The sequence below is a fragment of the Taeniopygia guttata genome, chromosome 4, assembly GCF_048771995.1.
Source record: "Taeniopygia guttata chromosome 4, bTaeGut7.mat, whole genome shotgun sequence".
In the NCBI taxonomy this organism is placed as follows: Eukaryota; Metazoa; Chordata; class Aves; order Passeriformes; family Estrildidae; genus Taeniopygia; species Taeniopygia guttata.
In genome coordinates, this window is record NC_133028.1 from 40,275,910 (window position 1) to 40,301,136 (window position 25,227).

Consider the following 25,227-nt stretch of genomic DNA (forward strand, 5'->3'; position numbering starts at 1 on the left):
ATGACTAGCACAGAGCTTTACAAGAAGAAGCCACTTCAGAAGTATAAGTTTAAAAAGCATCACCAGTTCAACCTCCCCACCTTTCTGAGGATGGCCAGGAGAGGAAGCACTGCTAAGAGGTTGGCATCACATTTCTACAGGGTGAGGAAATAGAAATATGCCCCTCAGGCATGGGCTGCCCACTCCATATTTGTTCCTTCCCATCATTGAATAGGTTCTACATTATGAACTCAATACATTTAAAGCCTGAGATCATTACAAGTCAAACAAAAAGGTTTTGGTTTTAAGTCTATTGAGTGCTTCTTCAGATAAAAACTGACAAGAGGCAATAGCAAGGACATTCAGCTATTAAATGCAAAACTTCTGGATTGCATCTCCCATCAGCAACCCTTCCAGTCTTACCTGGTAGATATCAGAAAGGCTGCTGCTTCCTGAATCACTAGTGATGCTACATCCTGAGTGACTAGATGAAACGTGGGTCACCTGTGGGTGGAGACTGTCAGTAAGGTGCAGCTTTGTGAAATCTGCAGGAAGCTATAGGTGGAGCAGAAAAAGCATCATTACAATTTGAGGGAGATACATGGCAAAATTATTTAAAATCATACATGTCACACTTTACTCTCTGCCAATACCACCTATTTAAGAAAATCACTAGGGCTTGAGAATGCAGCATAAAAATTTTGAGTTATGCAGCTTTTTTAACTCATGCAGAGGTCAGCAAAATACCAGCAAATTATTGCAAATATAAAAAATTCAAGAAAAACATGTATCTATAGACAAACATTAGTGAAGCAATATGCCAAAACTCTTCAGTAGCTTGCTGTGGAATTGGATAGAATTCAAATGCATATGAATATTGTGCTACTTCCAAAATCAATGGTTTCCTGCAGGACAGGAATTAACAAGGGAGTAAAGTCACATACTTCTTTAAAAAAAATAACCAGCACTGCTCTGGATTTGGTAAACTGTTGTTTCTCAGGTTGACATGGTACATTAGAGACAAGGAAAATCCAAGTCACTAAGCTATCCATTATACTTCGAGCCAAATAATATGACAGTAAATAGGAAATGCAGGAAGACTTGACACAATTCTAAAGAGCTATAATCTTTAAACTAGTTTGCTCATATGCAGTGCTGAAGAATGAATTGAGACAGAATATTTGACCATTTAACAATAATTCACCAAGATTTATGACACATATTTCTACTGTTGCTTTATGCCCACAGCTCCCTTGAAAATCTTTAAGAACTGTAACATTTCCAGACCATAGAAAGCGAACTTTGACAAAGTAGAATATTTGCTGTCTGAAGAAATATTTAAATGCTATTTCAGGGGCAAATTATTCCTCTTCCCAAGAAGCCTGCATCCCACAGCCAGTTAATAAAAGTATGTTAATGTATCAATTTTGGTGTGCAATAAATTCTTTAATAATTAAAACCAAAAATCTTTGTTCATTAATTTTGTTTCAACTCAGACAAGGCAGATACTCTCATCTCTAAGGAGTTGTGTTTGTATGAAAAATGTCACATGCAGTGTGTTCACCCATGTCAATTATGAATGCTACCTTGGTGCTTGTTCTCCCTGGATGGAAATGGAAATAAGACCTCGTTCAGCATTAAGAGAGAATAAGCCAATCAGTATAAAAGGTTAGGTAAAAATGTCAACTCCAAGTTACAAGAGAGTGTGCTAGAAAAAATTATTAGCTCTATACAGCTAAAGATACTGAATGATTTTACTGCTATTTGCCTTGTTTAGTTCTGTTTACGGAACATGCCCAGAAAGAGCCATGGTTTTAGGATTTGCAGTGAAATTACAGACAACTGCAAACCTTAGTCTTATTTTGACTGACTGGCATTTCCTATTCTAATACATCTGACCAGGATTTCTTCATTATCACAGAATGACTGTATCAGTGATAGCAGAAATGGCTGCATTTTAAATAATTCTTTCCTAGTATTTTACTGGAAAGAGAGGCTAAAACCAGCAACCAAATACTAAAAATCTTTAAAAGCTACAGTAAGCCCAGAGCTAGATTTGATCTTCATCAACAAAGAAAAGGCAATTAAGAAAAGCAATACTCTAATACACACAGCCACGAATGCTGCCTCCAGAAAAATCTAGTTATGCTCACTACTGTTAATGAGGTATCAGAAGGAGAAAATACAGCATTAGGGACTGCATTATAGTATCTGTTGTCTTTACTGCTTTACTTTTCAATCTGTAAATTTGAATTATCACATAATAGAACCATACATACTGATATTCAGGCCACTATTTTTTTTAATCCTTTTTGAGCCATTCTGCAAGTAAGTACATATTCCTTAGGTAGAACGCAAGGGAAATTAATTGCTACAGCTTTTGCAATATGTTACTGACTACTTCTCAAAGTACAGTCTCTCATATTTGAAGCAGCCCACATTCATTTCAAAGTAGAAATCCTATATATTAAGATACATGCACAAATTGTCTAAGATTCACACATTTAATGATAACTTACACAGATATATTTTGAGGGTTTTACCTTTTACAAAAGGTAGTTATTGTAATCTCCAATAAATATCAACTCCATAGGGAACTGTATATGAACACAGTGTAACACCCAGCCAAACATGCTCAATTTTATAGTGCCCTGCAAATATCTCAATGTCATTAACAGCAGCGTTTATTTTTTATCAATGCATTAAAAATTTTAAAGAACCTTTCATCAAAGCAAATCCAGTTAGTACGTTAAAAAGTTAAATCAAGCTATGTATAATATAATGATTGAACTCTGTTTTAAATGAACAGCAAGGATTTATGTGTCACTACGGCGCATAAGGCAAAAGGAAGAGGCAAGGGATCCCACAATAGCTGATGGAATACACTGCAAATAAAAGCCAGCCTTCTGAATCTTTTTGGCTGCAGACAATCAGCTGAATGCTTGGCGATTGCTGGTTTCAGAGTAACTCCTCAAGTCAAAGCCATGCTGCATGAGCTGGACTTGCCAAGTGGTGACAGAAGATCAGAAGCAGGCATTTTTCTTTAGGCAACCTAACTAGTCACTTTGATCCTAATCAAATAGGACTATTTACAAGCAGAAAGCACATGCTCATATCTTTGCAGAACACTACATCTCTGTGCTACATGCCCGAGAGCGGAATCCACTGCAACTGCCCTACCCCCCAAAGTTAAGGTGAGAGACTGCATGAAGAAAAAAATAAAATACAAAAATTAAAAAAACTGAAACATTTAAACTGTAAACTCAATGAAAAATGGGTGTGAGAAATACATGCATTTCTATTTTAGTCACATCCTGCTGTTTAAAATACTTCATATTTGCATTGTACACAATGGAGAAAAAAGTAAAGCACTGATGACAATGCAAACCCACATCTGTTTAAGTCTTATATAAAGTGTGGTGGGCTTGACACCAGATGCCCACCAAAGCCACACTGTCACCTTCCTCAGCTGGACGGGGAGAGCAAATACAATGAAAGGCTCATGGTTAACGACAAAGAGAGAGACCCCTCACCAGCTACTATCATGGGCAAAACAGACCCTATTTGGGGACAAATTAACTGAATTTATTATCATGGGATAATGAGAAATAAACCCAAATCTTAATGACCTCCTCCCAGTCTTCCTTTCTTCCTAGGGTCAACTTCACTCACAAATTCTCTACCTCCTCCCTTGCAGCGCAGTGGAGGGGGGCAGGGAATGGGAGCTGTGGTCAGTTCATCTCACATTGCTTCTACTGCTCCTCCCTCCTTGGGTGGAGGACTCTCGCACTCTTCTCCTTCCAAAGGAGGCAGTTCTCCAGTATCACCTCCAAAGTGAGCCCTTCCCATGGGCTGCAGTTCTTCACAACTTGCTCTGGGGTGGGTCCCGTCAAGGGTTACAAGTCCTGCCAGTAAACCTGTTTGAGTGTGGGCTCCTCTCCCCACAGGGTCACAAATCCCACCAGGAGCCTGCTCCAGTGTGGGCTTTCCACAGGCATCCATCTGCTCTGGTGTGGGTATCCTCCAAAGGTTACAGGTGGAATTCTACTTTCCTTTGGATCAAAATAGGCTGCAGAGGTACAGTTTCCTCACCATGATCTACACCACAGGCTGGGTAAATCTCTGCTGGGGCACCCAGAACACCTCCTGCCCCTCCTTCTGCTCTGCCCTTGGTATCTGCAGGGCTGTTACTGTCACATTGTCACTCCTCTCTTCTGTGGCTGCAATTGCACAGTTTTTGTTCCCCTCCCTCCCCCTTTCTTAACTGTGTTATCCCACAGATGCTACCATCCATCACTGATGATTCAGCCTTGGCCAGTGGCAGGTCAGCCTTGGCACCAGCAGGGTTTGTCTCCATTAGACATGGGGGCAGCTTCTGGCAGCTTCTCAAAGAAGCCAATCCTGTGGCCCCACACTATCAAAATCCTGCCACACAAACCCAATACCAGCCAAACTTTTTACTCTTGGAGCATAGCATTTGGTAAATGTTTTTCAGGTAAGCAGAACAAGGACAAAATGCAACATTCAACAACCAGCTAAAAGCTGTCTACCCCAAACCAGGATATTTACATCCAATTTCTTACTTGTAGTGGAACAGGATTAGAGAACACCATGAAACCATGCTATTGTAACTCAGTGAAAAAATTTCCTAGGAACCATCTCCAGGCAGTTAACTTCATGACAATAGGTATGTTTGCTGTGCTGAGTATCACTTTATTATTAAATTATTAAGCACTCCATGCTTGTATTGAGCTATCATTCTGTTCTACAGTTTAGTACTGACTTTACTATTTAGTATAATGGTAAAAGTTTTCTTGTTACATATACATGGCTAGATCTAGCATATGCTATATCCACCAGACCACAAGCAGGATGAGAAAGCCTAAGGACCTATCCCCTGCCTCAGAAATGCCACCTGTCACAGACTGACACCACGACAAATGGCATCAGAACTGATTTCTCACTTTTATCTTGTTTTACATTTTCATTAAATGACATCTAGTTTTAAGAAGTCATTCAAAGTAATAAGGCTCAAAAGCAGCTTGTATATTTTACATAACAGGCACCACACTTAAGTACAGCTCTGCTGAAGCCAATACCTACAATATTTCTTAACTTCATTACTGAATACTTTTAGTCACACCATCAGAAGGAACTGGCACACAGAGTAAAAGCATAGCAGGGTAATTTAGAAAAATTAATGCATGATTTGTTCTTAAGTAAATATAGTTTCAAAACACAGTATATGTACACTAATTTTAACAATTGATAATCATTAGAAAGGTCAGAAACTGTCCTCATACCCTAGTCTCAAGCACAACCTTTGCAAGTGACCAACATTAAGGTGATATATGCATAGCTCTAAGCATGTGTAGCAGGGACAAAAGTTTCTAGTACAAAACATGACCTGTTAAAATGGTTAGGACCTAAGCCCTAGTCTTAATTTGACAGAGGTGAAAACACTATTTTATATTTATAATGCAAGCATACCTACATAAGTACACACATTTTTACAGATTGCACACGTGGAGAGAAACCAGAGTTAAAACAATACATCTGAGGACTCCCCATTTTTACTTCTTGAAAACCCGAAATGAAAAGAAAACTTAAACAATTACTTGAAACTATCTTAAGGGCAAAGATATATACCCATTTAGATCTGTACAATACCATAGATCCTATCACATCTTCCCATCTTAAAAGCATAATTTTATTACTTCCACCCTCAAAGTGAGTCACCGTGTTATGCATGCAAAACTAACAATTACTTTGCTCTGAATATGTTCCTCCTATTTTAAGAGCATCATTATTTTCTCCTACTCTACAGCGTGCCTTTCATTATAACAAAAGGTATTTTCTACTCAAGGAATTGCTGGACTTATCTACGAATACAGTATTTAAAAAAAATATTAAATAAATTTTGAAAATGTTTATGGGACAAGAAATTAAAATCCTTGGATACAGCATTAAAATGTATGAGAATAGCAAAAAAAAAAAAAAGTGGAATTACACCAAAGCATTTTCTTTCTTTAAATAATATTCCTTTTTTTTTTTTTTTGAGGCTTTGTTTTGATTTTATTCATTTGGGATTTTATGGTTTTTTAAATGCAGTTATATGTGAAAACAAGTATAAATGCAATAATGTGAAAAGACAAATGCAAGAGTGTCCTTTTAAATTGCCAGACAAATTCTAGTTAGAAAGCTTCAATATACCACTCATTTTAAGGCAAACAAAGCATACAAAGTCTTCTACTGAAGGCTGCTAAGCACTTTATGAAAGATTTATAAAGCCTGCAAAGTGACTGAAGTACATTTGCAAAAAAGATGGGATTAAAGAGAGCAAAGGTGTAACATTCTGTTATGCAATTCCCAATGAATGATTTTATATGTAATTAAGTGTCACTGAGCAAGTAGACATAAAACAACATAAACTATCACCTTTATAGCCTCTATTTCCACTTTCTGAAATTAAAGAAATACAAGCAAGCACTGATTCTTCAACCTCCAAGCACCTCCATCTGAACACTTATTCTATAGCAGCTCTTTACTAATGAAATAATAAAAGCTACTATACAATAAAAGCCACCATAATAAATAATTTTTTAAAAAGTTTTTTATTCCTTTTACAGATGACACACTTAGTCCCACAAACCTAAGTAAGTAAACTAAACTACAGTGAACTGATTTTGGGATTCTGGTCTTTTTTCATGAAGAGAGGAAAATAGCAGGCAAATAAAAGCAATACTCTGCCTTAGTCTTCCTCATTAATTTTTTCTCCACCCAAGAGAGAAATCCTAAAATTTTTATTGCACTACAAAAGTGTAGATCACAAAGGCAGTATTCTTCAGTATACTCTAAAATTATTAACACTTGATTTCAATATTTTATATAAACATTTTTTATATTAAATGTTCATACATCTGTTGTATTTTGTATTTTAAAGGTATGCCCATATTTATGGTATTTAATAGGATAAGGAAGAAATATTTGTAATAATGCTGGGCATTCATCAACATGCTATTTCAACATAATTCTTTCACTAACCAAGAGAGACATCAAGGTAAACATTTTTATGGTTGAGTGATTTTAAACACAGCAGTAAATGTAAGTAATTACAGAACAATGAAGTAATTTCTATCGATTCTGTCTACAGATCTGATGCAGGCTGACATGTCCATGCAGAATTAAATTTAAACTAAAAGTGTAAACTATATGCAATTAAAATGAGGATGCAATTCCCAGGGAAGCAGGATTTCCTTCCACCTAGGAGTAGAAAAGATTGAGAAGCTTCTATATATTTTCTAAGAAAACTTCTGTAACACTTAAATAAAAACCTCCCGACTTGAATTATGTCTTCTGCACATATGTCTCCTTCACAATACCTAATGTATTTTCAATCTCCAGAGTTTCCTCAAATAGACATCCTTTAGTGAAACTGTGAAACTTCAGAGACCTAATCTTAAGAATGTTCTTAATCTTGAATCCAGCACAGGATACAACCTGTGATCTGAAAATATTGCATTTAGATACTATTGCTGTGAAGCAGTTGTTTGTATACAAAGCCCACAGCAGAACACCTCTAACAAAAAAACCAAACAAAAAACAAAAAGAAGGAAAATAAAGTATTATAAGGACCTTTCCCAGCTCTTAATTCTTTCTTCCACTTATATTTTGCTATAGCTAGCCTCCCAAAAAAACTATTCAGAGGTTCAAGCTAATGCAATGGGAGCTGCTGGTCTCAGGAAGAAAGCAGGAGAGAGTGAATGCACAGGAACTTCTCTCTGCTTCCCTTACAAAACACACACTGACTGCCACTTACTGCACATCTCCTAGCTCTCAGCAGCTAATCCTATGAGCACTTCATGCATCGAATCCTTTGCTTGAAGGATTATTGACTTCTGCAGAGAGACAGGGGTGGTAAAATTTAAATGGGTGTCTGGGGAATGAAGAAAAACCTCTCAAAAGCAACTCTTTTTAAAAGAAAAGTAAGAAATACATCACTGAAACACAACCGTTCTTATTTAATTTAACTACCTACTCGGTCGTATGTCCGAATGTGTTAGCATTTCTTCTTCCTTTTGGAAGTATTTGAATCAAAGATTCAAGGCAGCATTTCATATTCAAAAGTGCCTTCTTCAGAAAACCTGGCATAAACACTATTCCTTCAGGAAACACAAATGTCAACTTATTGGCAACAGATCAAATTAAGTCGGGGGGAAAAAAAGAAAAACTGTTTTATACAAGTGTTTACAGCACCAGTGAACCCCAAATACGAAAGAAAAACCAGCAGGATGAATTTGAACTGAATCATGCTAAACTAAACTAAATAACATTAAACAGTATTCCCAAGTTTTTCTCAGATTTCTGAAAATCCGAGCTCAAACATTTATAACATATTTATAATGAACAGTATATACATGCAAGATCAAAATACTTTTATTCAGCACTTACTCAGAAGCCTGTCTCAAAAAATATCTGGTTATAATGTAGCTTCTTCATTGGTCAACAAGAGATAATTCAGTACTTATAAAATACGGTTTTCAAGTTATAGCAGTTCTGCTGCAGGCATCAAGCTAAAAAGACTGTGCTACAACTGTTTTGACTGTGCATATACATTTAAGTACTGACAACTCTTTGACATCCTTGACCACATGTAGAAATGTGGTCTGATAGTTTTTTGCTCCAAACAGTGCAATGGAAGTTAAGCCTTCCAGAAGGGAGTTAGGATTGTAGGATTTTCTAATTTCAAAATCTCCTTTTTTCTTTTTTTTTTTTTCTTTTTTTTTTTTTTGTGTGTGTGTGTGTGTTTTGGTTGCTTGGTTTTGGTTTTGTTTGGGTTTTTGCTTTTTTTGATAAGTGTCTGGTATTTTATATTATTTTGATTGCTTTATTTCATAAAGTGAACAGATTTAGGTCCAATCCTATTCTCAGTCACTCTGAATTACTGTGAGTAGCAGAATCTCTGTCCCAGTGTATTATGTCTGCATATGTCCCTATATCATAGGAGGCCCTATTCCATAAGGGACACAGCCTATCACTCTTGGTAGCACCCTGATGTCCCACCAAGAACTTGCATTTAAGAGTGCTGACAGAGCCTGCACAGCCACACCCTCCCACAAACAAACAGCTTCCCAATAGCACTGAATAAAATTGGGAATTCTTCCTATGGAAATCTACATCATGAAAACCAACAAGCAGGGACAGGCAGTCACTGATGACTGCTTTTTAAGTTGAAGGAAAGACTGTTCTGAGGCATTTCAATTGACTTCTGAAATACCTCTAGGGAAAAAGAGTGGAAAACTGAGCTCAGCCACTGAACTTCTGTAAAGGCTCCCCATTATTTAATATACATGGATGAGAAAATAATAAAGCTTGCCTTTGCAGAGATCTCTCTCTTGGGAATAACTGGTTTTCATACTAAAAAAATGCATGTTCTAGTTGACGTTTTTCCCACAGAAAGTATTTCTAAATACTTCCTTTTGTGGCTGTTTGGGTGCTTAATACACTGAGAGCTACTGCTGGTTTGGAAACTAAATGGCCTACTTTCAGGGCTTTTGGAGGCTTGTAAGGTTAAATTTTGAACTCTCTGGCCTATTACAACTAAGTGTGGGAGAGGAAGGAACAGAGAACCTGGTCACAAACTTAGTTTCCACAGGAAACCAGACAAAAGATTCATGCCTACGGAAATAAAAGCAAAATAAAGTTGAAGAACACTTTATGTGGGCACATATGTTTACAGGAAATGTTAATTCAAACATTTTCAAAGCAGATGCTTTAAGTCCTGCAGAATATTTTAAATAAATAATAGAATGCTTCTGTATATCTCATATACAGACTCATTTTGGATTACTTACACAGCAGTCTCACAAGTGGATGTGGGGGATGCTAAAATGCAATTACACCAGCAGGGGTAAAAATGATGGCACCCGAACTCAGATTTTATATTCAGCTTTAAAGCACTGCTCAGAATTGAAAACCACAACAGAAAAGTAAAGAGTTTAGCCCAAAGGTCAAAACATATATCCTGATGTTTAAAGCAATGACCTATGAAACACCTACAGTTCCAAGCATTGAAGCCTCCCCATCAGTAGGCTGTTCCTACACCACACCATATGTTGGTGGGGTTTTTTTTATACCTGATCACAGAATGCTTCACAATTACAGCATTCTAGCCACTCTAACAAAGCTTAGTGAAGTTTTTAAACATTCATTAACTGACAGCTTAGTTTTGAACTGAAACCTCTCAATCTGAACTACTGCACTTAAATATTGCACTACATCACTGAATTTTACTGCTAACTTACAATAGTAATGAAAAGTTAATTGATTCTAGAAGAAAAGCAAATTAAGGGCTACTTCAGTTATATTTTTAAAGATGAGATATGAAAGATGGATATACAAAATATCTTAGATCTCCCCACTTTCCAAGTGGAGGAAAAAATTTGTTGGCATTGCTGTGCAAAAAGACACTATTGATAACAAGAGATGAGCAGTAGGAAAAGATGTGAAATCACACACTTTAAACAAAAATCAACAGCCTGGGAAATTCCCTGTCAGAAATGACTGTGAAAAAGTTTCCATTTGTCAGCTGATCAGAAGGTGACTGAATAGTTCAGGTGATGCAGCAGAAGGAGAACCCAATCTGATCACAGCATGCATCCTCCAGAAATATAGTTCTGGGCTCATCTCCACAACCCCAGCAGAGACCTTATTTGGAAATGTTGCACACATTCCCAGCTGTGTTTTTTAAATAAAGATGGCTTAAAGCCATACACATACATAGAGTCAGAAAAAAAATATAGGATTATAAGAAGAAAAACTAATACTTGACAAAGTGCAGGAAGAGCACAGCTTTTTCAGCCCACACTGAGAGAAAGATCACTATGCAGAAATAGAAAGGAGGAAAAAGAAATATTTTCAGTAAAAGGCAATGCAGGTGTAAAGCCTAATGAGCAGGAAGCAGAAAGAAGGCTGCTATCTAATGAACCACAGAGATCCTCCAAGCCAGACTCCACAGGAGCTGTGGTAGAGAAAGCTTTCATACTGAAGCGAGGCAAAGTTATGAGTGTGCTGCACAAGTGTGTAATGGCAGTGACCCAGAAAATTCTTTCCAGATCCATGTCACTCACCCAAGCAGAAAAATCTTAAGTAAGCCTGTTGTTTGATATACTTAGTGTTCAGAAGCAGACCAACCAAGAGAGGAAGAAAAAACACAAAATCCAACATGACTAACATAAAAACATCTTAGATGTTCTTATTGGTAGCTTCTTAGTAACCCAAGTACTCTGTACACTTCCAAAGAAAAAGTTTTTAAAGATATAAATATTTAGGGACCTTCTGTGCACAGATGCAAAAACTGAGCCCTTTCTCCAAAAAATACCATATTAACTGAATGGAATTTGATGAAAATTTAAAGAGAGACATGACTATTCACAAGCAATTAAATGGAAAATTTGTTTGAAGTCTGATGGCTGCAGCCATGTCAATGCCACCCTTGGAGTTTTAAGTAAAGGATTTTCTTTGCTTTAGAGTATCAAGGAACAGTCCAGGAGAAAAGTGGGTGGAAGTTTCCACTATTTTCCTTGACTGACAACGAAAGTTGCACACTTCTGCTTCACCTCAAACAAAAAAAAGGACACGAAGAATTGCAGTATTACAAATAACACACAAGTGGACATCAAAGCCCTTGCTAAAGTTTGTTTTTTCAAATATTTTGATTAGAGCATTTTTTATTATAAAGAAAAATGTATATTGCCATAATCACTAGTCTTAACTTGCTAATTGCACAATATTGAGCATTTAAAACAATGTTACAATTTTTTTTTAAAGTTGGACAAGTACAAGGCAATTAATTTTGGTTGAAAATGGGGGTGATGTTATTTTCAAAGGTTAATTTCAAAATAAAGATTGCCTAAAAATCTTAAAAGCTGGTAGATAACACTACTCAATGCAAGGAGTAAAAATTTTTCATATTTGCATTACAAATAGTATATTTCTGGCTAATTAAGAAACAGTAGAGTAACAAGATAAAATGTTTTTTAATGGCAAGTATTTCCTTTTATACATGACTAATGTTGCAAAACCTTCAAATAGTATTACTTTCCCGTAACTATAATTTTTTAATGCTACACTAACATGACTACTAGTCAAACAGTTTTATTACTTATTTTAGGAGTTTTGCAAGTGCAAATGTTATAATGCCATGGCAATACACCACACCAGGGAATGTTGCTGTAACACCCCAAGCTTTGCTTGCTACTTTACACTTTTCCTCAGGTGGTAGTCAAAGAAAATTAGTGAAAATATTTTACTCTGACCCAAGTTTTTAAAACTGTATGTCCTGTCATGCCATCCTGCATTCCTAATACCTTCATAGTTTCTATTCTGTCACACAGAGCAAGATTCCAACTTCTATGAACAACTCAGCTATTAAGTACTTTGGCCAGAAAACCTACTAGTCTGTGCTCACTGAGATCATCAGAGGAGAAAGACTAAAGGATCATTTTTCTTCTTTTCATCAAGGAGTCTTTAGGAAGTGCTACAGTGCTCCCTAAATTCTGGAGCATAGTGCATAGAGCATAGCTGTGCAAAGCCATTTAAAATTATTTTCATATATCAGCACAGACTCATTTACTATAGTAATAATATCTCAAATAAATTTTGAAACAACCTGCAGAGCTTTTCTTTGTAGTCCAAGTGACATTTACTCAAAACTGTAATAACCAACACTAAACTTCATTAGCCTCCAACCTTGGCTATTTTTTTAATTGCCTAATTTTTACAAATGCCCACAACTACATTATAAGATAAGCAAAACAACAAGGTCCCATATGGATCCCATTATAATCAAGGCTGCTTTTGAATAAGCAGACATTGTCAATTGAAATGCTTAAAATGCTGACATTCACATGTGACTTTCATAAATTCACCTATTTGTGTCTGTGCAGGTGTGCACACAGTTTAAATTATCCTGTATGGTCCTGCCTTCTGTGAACAGCATCCTAAAAATACAACCCATGTAAAAACTTACATATTCTACTGACACCATGAAATGTTTTAGTGGTGTTTATTTAGGAAGAGATTTTTACATCACAGATTCCCAAGCTGCAGAAAAAATAAGCAGTACAGAAATCAGGTTGAAATATCAAGACCAGTAACTGCACCTATTCTATAAACACGATCACGTGACATTCATCTTTTTTCTCCCACCTACCAGAAGTTAAACACTGGAGTAGTTTCCATTTACATGATCAAGGTGGGTGCATTTACCTAAACTACTGCATTAGGTCACCTTGCAATGACCAGAAAATTTGAGAGCCAAACTAACTGCTCATTTACAACAGCCCTAAAAAGGCAGCAGCTGTTCGCTGTAACACATGGTGCAAGAGATTTAGAAAGTTACTTTCATAAAAGTGGTACACATTTTAGTCATTACTACATTAAGCATGTTATCTCTGGGTGCTCAACTGAATAAAACCCCAGCTGGAACATTGAACCCCCACTTAAAAAAAAAAAAAAAAACCACTAAAAATAATCATGCTACTCTAACTCAGGAATTCCTAAGTTTAGTTTTCCCTGGGTACCATCATCACAGAATGTACAATACTAATGGAAGTTGCAGGTGTAGGAGTGACATTTAACTGCCTAAACAACCTCTTCCTTCAACAGGAAATAAGTAGATAACTAGATTTTCTATATCCTACTGCTGACATGCACACCACTGTTTGGGAAACGCTACTTGAGCAACTATTTATTTAGGAAAAGCAGCTGTATTTTTCAGGGACCTTGAAAATATCTGCTAAATGGAAATTTCTAAAAATCTGTTGCCCTGAAATGCAAGAAGTCTCTAATCTTCTCACATGACACAAAGAACACCACCTCAAGAACAAAATTTTTAAAAATCCAAAACAAAGAACAAAAACAAACAAAAAGCACACCAATTAAAAAAAAAAAAAAGCCACCAAAAAACTACAACAACAACAATATTATCAACTGTTGAGAACCTACTGATTTGAAAATGAGCTAGACTGAATAGGACAGAAATTCCCAGTGTCGGACCATAGAAAATATTTGCAGAAGTCATACACCAATAGGCAAGGAGAGGTACACCTAAATACAGGTTTCTACAGTTATTAAAAGAAACTAACACTGTTCTCATTTTAGTTTGGTTTTCCATCTGCTCCTACAACTGTGAACAACTTCAGTTTTAAAATAAAATATGAGCCTTCTCTGCTGGTTAAAAAAAAAAAAAAAATCCAGTGAACAACCATTTCCAGACACAGAGTTAATTATTTAAGTAGTACGTTTTACTAGGGCACCAAAATCCATAAAATCATGCATTTCCCTTTTCCTCCTGGTTCCTTAAAAGTGAGAACAACAGAAAAAATAATATTCTACATTATTTATGTGTATTCCAAAAGGAAAAAAAAATCCCTCTGTAGCCAGCTACTTATTCAAATGTCAAAAAAGCTAGCTGAAAATCCACTGGTCAAGCAGGACTTCCAGCAGGTGAAGACTGAAAAGGCAAGCGAGACACCTCCAAGTCTAACATCTGACTTTCCTGAGCAACCTAGCCAAGAAAAGAGCTACCGCCTGCCAAAAATTTGGAGAATACAGGTTCCTCTTCTTCCTAGTTTGTTATCAGAATTACATTAAGATTTAGAGGTCAACCTGTACCTTGACTGGTGAAACAGCACAGGCAAAGAGTGCTTGTTTTGAAGAGCCTTTATTTAGCTCCTTACATGCAAGGAAAAACACAAACATCCCCCCCCCCCCAAATGAAGAGCACAAAGAACTTACTTGGACTAAAATGAGAACAGGGCTCATGGTTCAGAAAACCTAGGATAGAGCTAACTAAGAAATAATTCCCAAAATTCTGTTTAAATTTCACAAAATCATGAATGATTTTGTTTCAACCATGACCCAGCACATGACAAACAATGTCCTTCATCACCCCATTTTCAAGCCATCAATCCTACTACCAATAGCAAATGTATGGCTCAGTTCTGTACCCATGTTCTCTTTTTCAGAATTCCCCATGCTTTTTCAAATCATCCTGCAATAGACCTTCCTGACATTCATGCAACCCCTACAGCATTTGGCAGGCTGGCAGGCACACAGCAGCAGATAGGCATTTAGGAAACAATGCCATGGATGGAGGCCTAAGAGCACAGCCCAGCTCCCATTCTTCTGGCTCTGCAGGAAGAACAGCAGCACGGAACATTACGAGCCTATTTTTAACAATAAAACAAGCCAACATGACTACACACACAAAGGGAGACCCACAAAATAGAACTACGTCATTTTTATGAAATCATTCTTCAGAGAAGCAATAAAAGAAGAAAGCTTTAAACCAATTCTTCTGACTTGCAAGGTCACAGTTTGGAGTCAAGCTATAAACTAATGAATCCCACCTAGTGTGTTTGTCCAAACGACCCAGCACACAGCACCTGTGCTTGCAAGAGAGTGAAATGCTGCAGTCAGACAAAATGAGGCAGTATTTATAGACTGAGTGAAAGAAATCCCAGGCTGAGGTATTTGACCATCAAGTTATTTTCTGGGTTTGCAGAATGATTCCTGGCTGTCCCTATGTCTCTGAAGATCAGGTAACTGCAGTTAGCAAGAGGACGTATTACTGTCACCAAATGTTGGCACATAGTCACCAGCCAAGCCTGAGACAGTTAAATCTACAGGTAGAAAGGGCTACATGGAGCTACATTTTATGGCATTTATTAGCTTATTAACAGATCCTAAATGCACATATAATGTAATACTTTGCTCTTCTCCACATTTTAACTCGCAAGCCTGCTTTTCCTCTATTTTGAAAAGCAACTGGCTCTTGATCCATGCTGAAAAGCTGGAACTGAAAGAGAAGGCTGGTGTTGAACCAGTTTGCATATCCCCAGCCCAAAGGAGAATTGTCATCTCCATCTGCATCTAAGAGCTGGAAGTGCCATGGAGGTATGCATACATTTGAGTGTAGAAAGTCTCAACTGTTTTCACATTCAAAGCAAAATCTTTTTGACATTTTGTCAAATGGTTCAGAGCTTTCTGCTGTTTACAGAAGTCACTAAACAAATTCAGAACACATGTAAGGAAGAATCAGAAAACCCATTTGAATTAAAGGAAGGGTAGTCACACTCCATACACCACAACGGATGGCAATTATTGAAATGGTAGCAGATCAAATTATTTTATGCCTTTTTAAGGTGTTCTGGACAGGGTTTGGAAGGAACATCATATTACTGGAGACATCAACTTGACTGCCTATAACTCAGGAGTTGGGAAATGCTAGAAAACTACTCAGTCCAAGCTGTGAGGTTTAGCAAGCTACTTTCCATTTAGGAAAATTCTCTTTCACTTTTCATGAAAAGGGAACTAAATGTGCCAGGATTTTGTGTTCCAACATCTGCAATGGAGACCAGTGATTGCAAAAGGACCTAGGGCCTTATTTTTAGCTTTTTAAGTAGCTTAAGGTTTAGGCCAAGTCTAGAATGCCAGGTTAGCTGAACACCATGGTTCATGGCAGCAAGACTCGTATTTGCAGTGAGAGCAACCCAAAAAGACAAATACAGCCTTTTGCCCAAAGGACCAACATTCTTGCTAATGGAATTAATAGAATCTTGCAGTCTAGTAACCAAGTCCAGCACCACAAAAGTAAATTACAAAGAACACACATACAGAATTTCCTATGTTCCAGTTATTTCACCAAATTTTATGAACCTTCATGTTTACCTAGTGACAAATAAAATCAAATAAATTTAGGCAATAGCTGATCTCCATCCCTACACCTCAGACTTATTAGGGACCAAGCAGCAGCACCACTTGGCAGGTACTATTATAATCTAAAGCTATTTACCTTTAACAGCAGTGCAATCTCATGTCCTTCATCTGTCCTTCTAGTATCCTCATACAGAACAGGGGATTTTGAAGGAATGATAAACATTCCAATACATTTTAGCTTCTGGGCACAGGATCAGCTTTCACAAGTAACCCACTGAGCAGAGACCCCTTCAGCACAGTTTATTCTTCTCCTGGTTCTCAACTGAATCATCACCATCTCAAAATGAACAGCAAAAAGACTACTGGCAGGCTGACAAAATTGTAATAACCACCAACTATCCAATTCTGGGATACCATGCGAGTGCCAGTGACATTTCTGTAACAGACAGATGGATTAAGCATGCAGAGGTCAGAATCCTAAAAACACTGCAGAACTGCTGGATTTATGCCACACTTCTCTTGCTCTACAGCTACCACATTCTTAAATCCAATATTGGCAATGAAGTGTGGTGGGTACAAGATTCTTTAGTCAAGGGTAAATCTCAAGACATTCATATTTCATGTTTCTCAAATCCTTAATATTAACCATATTTCTTAAACACTGGAAACACTGGTTCAGCATTACACCCACTAGCAAAGTCCTGAAATACTCTATCAAGTGGGATTTCTTCTCTTTCTAGTAGTATTACTTCTATTAATTTCAAATTTTAAAAAAAGCTACCAAGAATTCATCAGTAGTAGTACATAAAGAATTAGTAGTCTGGTCATATATCTGCTGTTACAATTAAGATATCAAAAATTGAAATCAGATTTTTAATAAAATCATCCTAAGATCCTGAAAATCTTGACTCTATTTCAGTCAAGCAAAAATCACACAACTGTGTATTTAATGAGGGATTAGTAAAATTAGCTCAGTTTTCAAACATCAAGGATGATGTTAAGGGCTAATTTGTAGCAATTTAAAGCCTAGAATAAGCAAGGAATAAAAAATATGCAAGACAATTGAAGAAAAAAAAACTTCAAATACTTCAGAGTTTTCAGCACTAACATCATCATCCCAGAGTACTGATGGTCTGAACATAGCCTAAATATTTATACAATTCCAGTTTAGAATTTAGAAATCATAGTTTATAATGCTCATATTCTTAAATCATTCATTTTATCTTTTGATATTTCATTGATTTTGCAGACAACCTGTAAGTTTTCAAGTACGGAAGTATTTTGCAGATAAGCTTCAGGTCATGTTAGCAGCAGAATACAGGACATGAGATACCTCCCCTCTCTTTTTGCTGCTGGAGTTGTACCCACAGCAATCACAACTGCAGAAAAAAGCAGCACAACTCACAGCATTTACCAATTCTCTTATAAGATACATGTTTCTTTACATATCACTGAGATCCCCTGCCTTAGATAACTCAAAATTAAATTTTCCAAAAAAATCTAACTTACTTCCTCTCACTGGACTATTTTTACCATTTTGTTCACTAAACTGTTGCATTTACATCACTTGGAAATGAAGTACCAGTATTGAGTGTCACTAATTAAAACCCCTGAGCCAGTATTCAGCAAGGGGCTGCAATTATTTTGCAGGTGGAATAATGAACTTGAGATACTGAGGCACAGGATTTCCTTAGTTTTCTCAGTGCTTGCTTCTAGTTACAATGAACTTCAGGCTACTCATTGTGTATATTGTGAATGTCATATATACTTTTTTTAAATTAGGCTACTTAACACATTATCTCTGCTTTTTAGAGTTTCTCTTCTTCCTATGCCTTTATTAACTCATAGAATCAGGAGCAAGTCAACACTATGTAAAGGGATTTAGGATTTTTTACTTCTTTTGATGTTTGGAATTTTTGGTTGCTTGGATAGTTTTTGGGGTTTTTTTTATAATTGTTGGGTACCAGCAGCTCTCAATTTCAGCTAGATTTTCAGCACATCTGATGATCAGGCAGGAGTGCCAACAACTCAGTAATAATAAATAGCTTTAGTCTCTCAGTCTCAAAATAGCATTTTGGAAGAAGCTGACTTTCCTTTTCAGGTTCACATCTGCATTGTGACTATAAATGCCACATTACAGTATGCACCATCAAAAGCATCACTCTGAAAACACTCTAACAGCACCACTATGTCTGGCCACTTTAAAATACAAACCAGAGCCATAATACTGAATATGTTGTAAGGCCTGAAACTCTCTTACTTCATAAACATTCAAAAAAAAATGCCCTACTGTGCAATATTCTACATCAACAACCCACCTGACCTGAAAAAATTTTAGATGCTTCATCACACATAGATGGCAGCCTTTCTGGTATTCTTTTGAGGTTGTTTTATTTTCCCCCCTCTTCTCTCCCTTTGAAATATGCTGTGCAATCCCCAGGCATTGAAGTCATAACAGAAAGATAGCAGGACATCCTCTGTGTGCCAAGGATGTTCTCACTGCCATCTCTACAGGTCACTAAATGCATTCACAGTCATTCCTCTGAAATGACCCAAATTTTGCCATTTAGAAGCTTTTTGGAGAAATCTGCAGTGAAATGCTGTCCAGCAGAACAGGAATTTAGCCAGAGTCTACCACAGATCTCTGGTAAGATGCCAGGCAAGTCACTTAAAATCAACCTTTCATATGAAGATTAGGCTGTGAGTGTCTGAACTGGGCCAATATAGAAAACTCAAGCAACAAAATCTATCCTCTGAAAGCTTATTTAGACCTTCCTATGCTGTGGAATGACCATCTTAAGCTCTCAAATTTCTGCCCTTATGTTTTGCCAAAGATTTGCTTCAGCATACCTTACTGAAAAATGAAGATAATGCCACCCCCGCAATACTTTAATTATTTGCCTGAACACTGTAGTTACAAGCATCTTGAAAAGCCACAGAAGAGAATAATATTTATGCTTTTCTCTTCTGAGTAAGACTTGAATAGTACACCATATACACAACCTGGCCTTTTGAGCAATGAAGCTAGCCCAAAACATCAAACAGCTGCTCATTACAAAGCTATCCATTTTGAGATAAATCTTGCAGATGATACACGGTCGTGCAATTAAAGACTCTATCATAATGCACTTATAAAGAGGTGAAACACTATTTCTAATCACATGAAAAATCCACAACCCATTTATTGGCCTCCAGTGAGGAATTTTTTTTTTCAAATACTCAAATTGAAAGGAATAATCGGAAGAGGCCAAACCAGAATCTGGTTTCAATAAGTGCTAAAAATAAAAGTGCCTAACAACAAAATAAGATAATCTGTATCAAGTCCGAGAGCAATGTAATTCATCAAGATGAACATAATCATAACTGTCAGCAGCTGCTGCAGATAAGAGGTCACTACTACCTAGACAGAGCTTTTTCATGCATCTATTTTTTGTTCCACATATGTATAGAAACAAGAAAAAGCTTAGCAACTGTAGCCATCTGATCACAACACCACACCTCTTTTCCCAACTTAGAAGAGCTGTGTGATGCTCACTCAAAGTACAAATAACAATATCACACTACATTTACTATATGAGTCAAGGAAAAAAACTGATGATCTCATCCAGTAACAGAAAATGATTTCTGGTATAGTTCTAGATTTCTTAGGAAAGCATGCCAACAGCATCCTTTACTACACATCCAACTAAAATAAACATATTTGAACAATCCCCATTCAAGACTTCTCCTCAAAATATCATTCATTTCCTTTTCTTTCCTGGGAGGGAAGGGACCCCTAGCACATGGCCACAAATCAAATCAAAATATGGTAAGAACAACCCAAAAAATTGACTTACTGCTTCCAATAATTTTTAGTAATTCAAGACAGGTTGAGCACATCAAAGACTGCAGTGCCCATGATCCCTAAAGAAGTGTTGCTGTGCCAGCAATGAAACTTGTCCTTTTTTAGCAGACTTTATTTCAATTACACCTGAAGTAAAAATATACTTTCTTACAGGTTGTCTATAAGTCACTCGAATGTACGGTGCAATTAATGAGTTGTTAATCGTTACACAGTCATACAAGAACTATGCATCTCAAGTCCCATTTTTACAGGTCATTATACCCGTCGATTTTTTTATTTTGTTTTTTTTTTGTTGACCTTGAGTAAAGTTCCTATGAACAACAGATACAAAGAAAAAAGAGAAATGAGGTCAAAAGCTAACATCTTACAAGGCCAAAGCCTGCAATGGGAACCTCCATACACTAGGCCTTCATGTGATTTTTTTCCACATAATAAACCAGGTATCAGATGCAATGTGTGAAGCTCGTCAAGAGATTGTTCGAAAATCCACAAAATAATATTTTTTGCAACACCATTCATCTTCCTAAAATTTAAGATTAGGAAAATTATAGTGAAAGCCCTACAAAGGTGGTTGAGAGGACTCCTATAACCAGCAAGGACACAGCCAAACATAATGAACCTACTGAAGATACCCCATCCCTGGAACTGTTCAAGGCCAGGCTGGATGGGGCTTTGAGGAACCTGGTCTAGTAGAAGGTGTCCCTGTCCATGGCAGAGGGGTTGGAAGAAGATGGTCTTTAAGGACTCTTCTAACCCAAACGATTCTAAGATTCCTGTAATTACACAAAATCTGGTAAAGTACATCCAATACAAGAACTAGGCAAAAGAATTTTTGCAACAACCCTGCTTTAATTTTTCTGACATCTTTCACCCAGAGCATAATTTTACTCCCTTTTAAACAGATAACAGTAGCTGTGTATCAAGGAACACCACTTTTAGATATGTGCTTGTAGCACTGCTTCAAACTCCTATACACTTGATTGATGCAGCTGACTTTATTTTCTATATTAAAAAAGTCTAGGAAACACAAGAGCATTTTGTATTCTTCATCTCTCTATTTTCACCATGATTAACAGAATGGCCAGTCTGCATACCACTTTCACAGAACAAAAGATTGAAACCATATCCCTCATTCCCTAACTAAACTAGTGTGAAATTAAGATTTAAGCATTAATTAATTAAGAAATTATGATTAACAGCATTAAGTAAAATTAATCCACAGAAATTTGTGAAACCTTGCACAGGAAATTTTTGCAGTCAGTTCCAGATTGGAACTGAATTTTGCATTCAGTTCCAGCAAGTCAAGCTGTGAGACTCTGAGTGGGGATGTCACAAAAGTAATTAAGCCTCTCTTCTTGAAATAAATTCAAGTCAGATATCAATAAAATATTTATAATTCTGGGAACATACTAACATGAAAATAACTCATTACCAGAAATTATTAATTCAAGAAGTTTTTCCTCTTAGGCAAAGTAAGATAGACTCTTATGCCTTGGAACTCCAAGCTTCCCTTCCCTCTCTGTGAAAAATTTACATCTTTCAGTCTTACCTTCCAAGGAAAATAATGTCTACCTGGTGAACAGGCATGAAAATTTCATTGTTAAAGCAGTGTTTTTTGCTGAGCTAGTCTGTGTCCTAACAGTTTAAAGTTCTATATAGTCTTTAAACTATGTCTTTTTTTAATGCAAAATCTGCAACTGCACGTCGGACTGTATGATTTTTTTCTCTTGTATATATGGGGACATTTGTAAAGCAATACCTTGACCTTTTTTCTTTTATTTTTCCTACATTTTAGTCCAGTCTCCATTATGGAGAGTGAAATTCATCTCTGTGATTTAAATATCTCAAAGTTATACAGCTAGAATATGGCAGAGTTTGTGATGTAGAGTTTCTAAAAAGCTAGTTAATTTTTTTCCTTTATCTATAAGCACTTATTTAATATCAGTTAAACTTGTTGTACTACCAGAGTAAATCTAGAACTTTTCATCAACATTCTTTGGAGAGGAGAAAGAGCAGGAAAACATATGCAATACATATGCAGCTTTTTTATTTTATTTTATTCCTATTTGCAAATTCAAAGTATTCTATTCTGTTTCAGCTTCTTCAGTGCTTGAGTTTCAGGAGGAAAGAAGGTGGGTTATGTTTGGGGTTTTTTTAGATTAAGTTCTAAATATTTCATGAACATCAAACAGTTTGGTTACATGAACTCCCTTATACTTAGAATGTAATTAACAAGGGAAAGGAACAAAACAGTCTACAATAAGAAACTGTGATATGTTGCTACAGGTGTAAGAAAAATTCACTGGACACATTTTAAAACATTTCTAGATTACTTTCTGTATTTCTACACAAGCACTGAATTCTTGCAAAAAAATGTTCTTCCTTCAAAAAGTTCCTGCTATCACCTCTTCCTACTATTTATGATTCTTTAACTGCATCTGCTGAATATACTGTTCACATTCTTATGTGCATTCTAAGACACAGTAGTCACAGAACACATATTCATAAATATTTTCTCAAGAAACAAATTTTAAGATTGAAAACTATATTGAACCATATAAAATCTAGCATGAAGATTTAAACATTTTAACTGAGCAATAAGGTTCCATACATTTTTATAGAACTTACAGAACCTTTTTGTCATGCAAAACCTAAATTTCTAATTCCTGACACCTGAGGCCTTGTTAAATAATGTTTGCTCTTCTGCTTATGAATGCATTTTTCCCAAACAATAAACACAGGCAGCCTATGGGATTAAAGCATGACAAAGGTGTAGCTGACTCATGGGATCAATTAGAAAGCATCAGTACTTATGCCTTTTGTTCATTCCATGTTTTACTAACAGTTTCTGCATTTCAGCATAAGTGTATCACAGATGTTCAACGCCATGCTACAAGGCAAAACTACACTAGTACCACACACTAGACAGAAAAAAATCTATTCTTATCATCACCTACAATTATATCATTTGTTATACAGCTTACATATTGCTTTAAAGTTTTAACAAATGCACAATGATTTTAACTGAATGCTCAAAGCTTCCTGCCCAACCAAAGCATGTCAGCATTTTTCCAGTAAATTTTTAACATTTAAAAAGAGCCTACAGAGTTGCCTTTTTTAAGCTAAAAACAATTTCAATACAGCCACCGACATTAATGCCACCTCAGGTACAGCTTTCCCTCCTAACCCACTATTAAATCCACAAGCAGGAAAGCCAGTGAGCAGGAAGACAAGCAGCTTCAATCTCCATGCAGTTTGCCCATGACAGGTTATTGATAGAACAAACAGAATTTGCAATACTTACTGAGTGTTTCTCCTGCTGGCCCATAACTCCATGGTTAGCTGGGATTGCAAGTGGTTTCATAATGAAGAAACATAAGCTGAACTGAATTTACACATCATGTACCAATTTCTTATGGATGGCAAGTCACCCTCTACAGCATTAAATTAAAAAGAGGCGGAGGGGGTGAAACCAAGCTGGAGCTAAAAGTGTCACTACTGGTAAGCTCAAAACCCCCCTGCACTTGTAGTGCAGAGCAGCAATCCGAATGACGGCGTTAGTCTCCATTTTTGCAACACTCAAAGTCGAAGCGTGTCAGAACGTACAGAGCCTGATGAAACCCTACATATCCAGCATCCATTCAAGGGAACAAAACCATTCCCTGAGCCTGAGGAATGGGAAAGGGGAAAAGAAAGAAAAAAAAAAAGAAAAAAAAGGACAGAAAAAAAAAAGCTAAAATGGCTGACTGCACAGAGACTCCCTCAAAAAGGCTTAATACAGTATTATATTGGTCAGGGTGCAAGAACCAGCCTCCAGCACTCAGCCAAGCATTGTTAATACTCCTGTTTCATTTGCAATCACACACTCACAAATGCAGCCTCCCCCCTCCCGCCAGCACTACCCTGCACTCCCCCAAAATCAGGGCAGCGCAGACGAATAGGGACCTCCTCCCCTGGCTGCTAATGATGCTGACAGAGTAGTGACCAGTGTTCCACTCAGCTAACCAAGTTTGCACAATTAATCTCAGCAGCATGACATTGATGGGCATTTAATTTTATGATGCCTGTTCCTCACAATCGAGACAAGCACTTCTACCGCCCAAAGAGTCAGCAACAAAAATACAACAGTTACACACACAAAAACCCAGAGAATCATGAGTCTGAATGCAATACGCCAATATAATTACGTTATTGTGCTTACTTTGGAAGACCATGGCTGCAGGCAGTTGGCATAGCAACGCACAAGGAAAGCCATTTCCTGGGTAGAAAGAATGCTTCCTTTTCTAAATAAAAAATTCCTCTTAGGATACAAACGGCATTGCTGCTTCCTGCAGAAAGCAAAGACACTGAAGTCTGTCTCTTAACCTGCACACAGGCACACACTCAATGCAGTTCGAGTGATGTAAGTGGATTTCTCGCTCTCTCTCCTCTCCCTCCCTCTCCCTTTATCCACCGAAAAATTCGAGTCGAATGGAAGACACATTCCTAGAGGCTCGCCCCCTCTGATACTTAACTGTTTCACTCATTAAGGTAGAGATGGACAATGCAGATAAAACAGCAAGCTTCTGCCTGTGTCTGGTATCAGCCTCGGAAGATCAAGGCATCCCCAGAGGGGAGGGATCCGTTCGCTGCTGGCTCCTAAGAATATCACTGAAGTCAGGGTGGGAATGAGGACCCACGTT

At 37.0% G+C, this 25,227-nt stretch overlaps 1 protein-coding gene across 13 annotated transcripts in view; it reads right to left on the bottom strand.

The window, feature by feature from the left end:
• The window catches only part of RAPGEF2 (Rap guanine nucleotide exchange factor 2), a 183,625-nt gene that overhangs the window by 44,715 nt on the left and 113,683 nt on the right, over positions 1-25,227 (bottom strand). For 6 of the 13 annotated variants that reach the window (XR_012055660.1, XM_030271433.4, XM_012573430.5 and 3 more), the window contains one exon: positions 403-534. The exons of 1 other annotated variant lie outside the window; for it this stretch is intronic. Coding sequence is in view for 11 of the 12 variants with exons in the window: in XM_030271433.4 (XP_030127293.4) it covers positions 403-534 (132 nt within the window). In the remaining variant the exon portion in view is untranslated. Of the gene's footprint in view, positions 1-402; positions 535-23,849; positions 24,466-24,746; positions 24,995-25,059; positions 25,200-25,227 lie in introns of those variants that run through there. 6 more of the 13 variants (XM_072928442.1, XM_030271437.4, XM_030271438.4 and 3 more) reach the window with 6 other exon arrangements.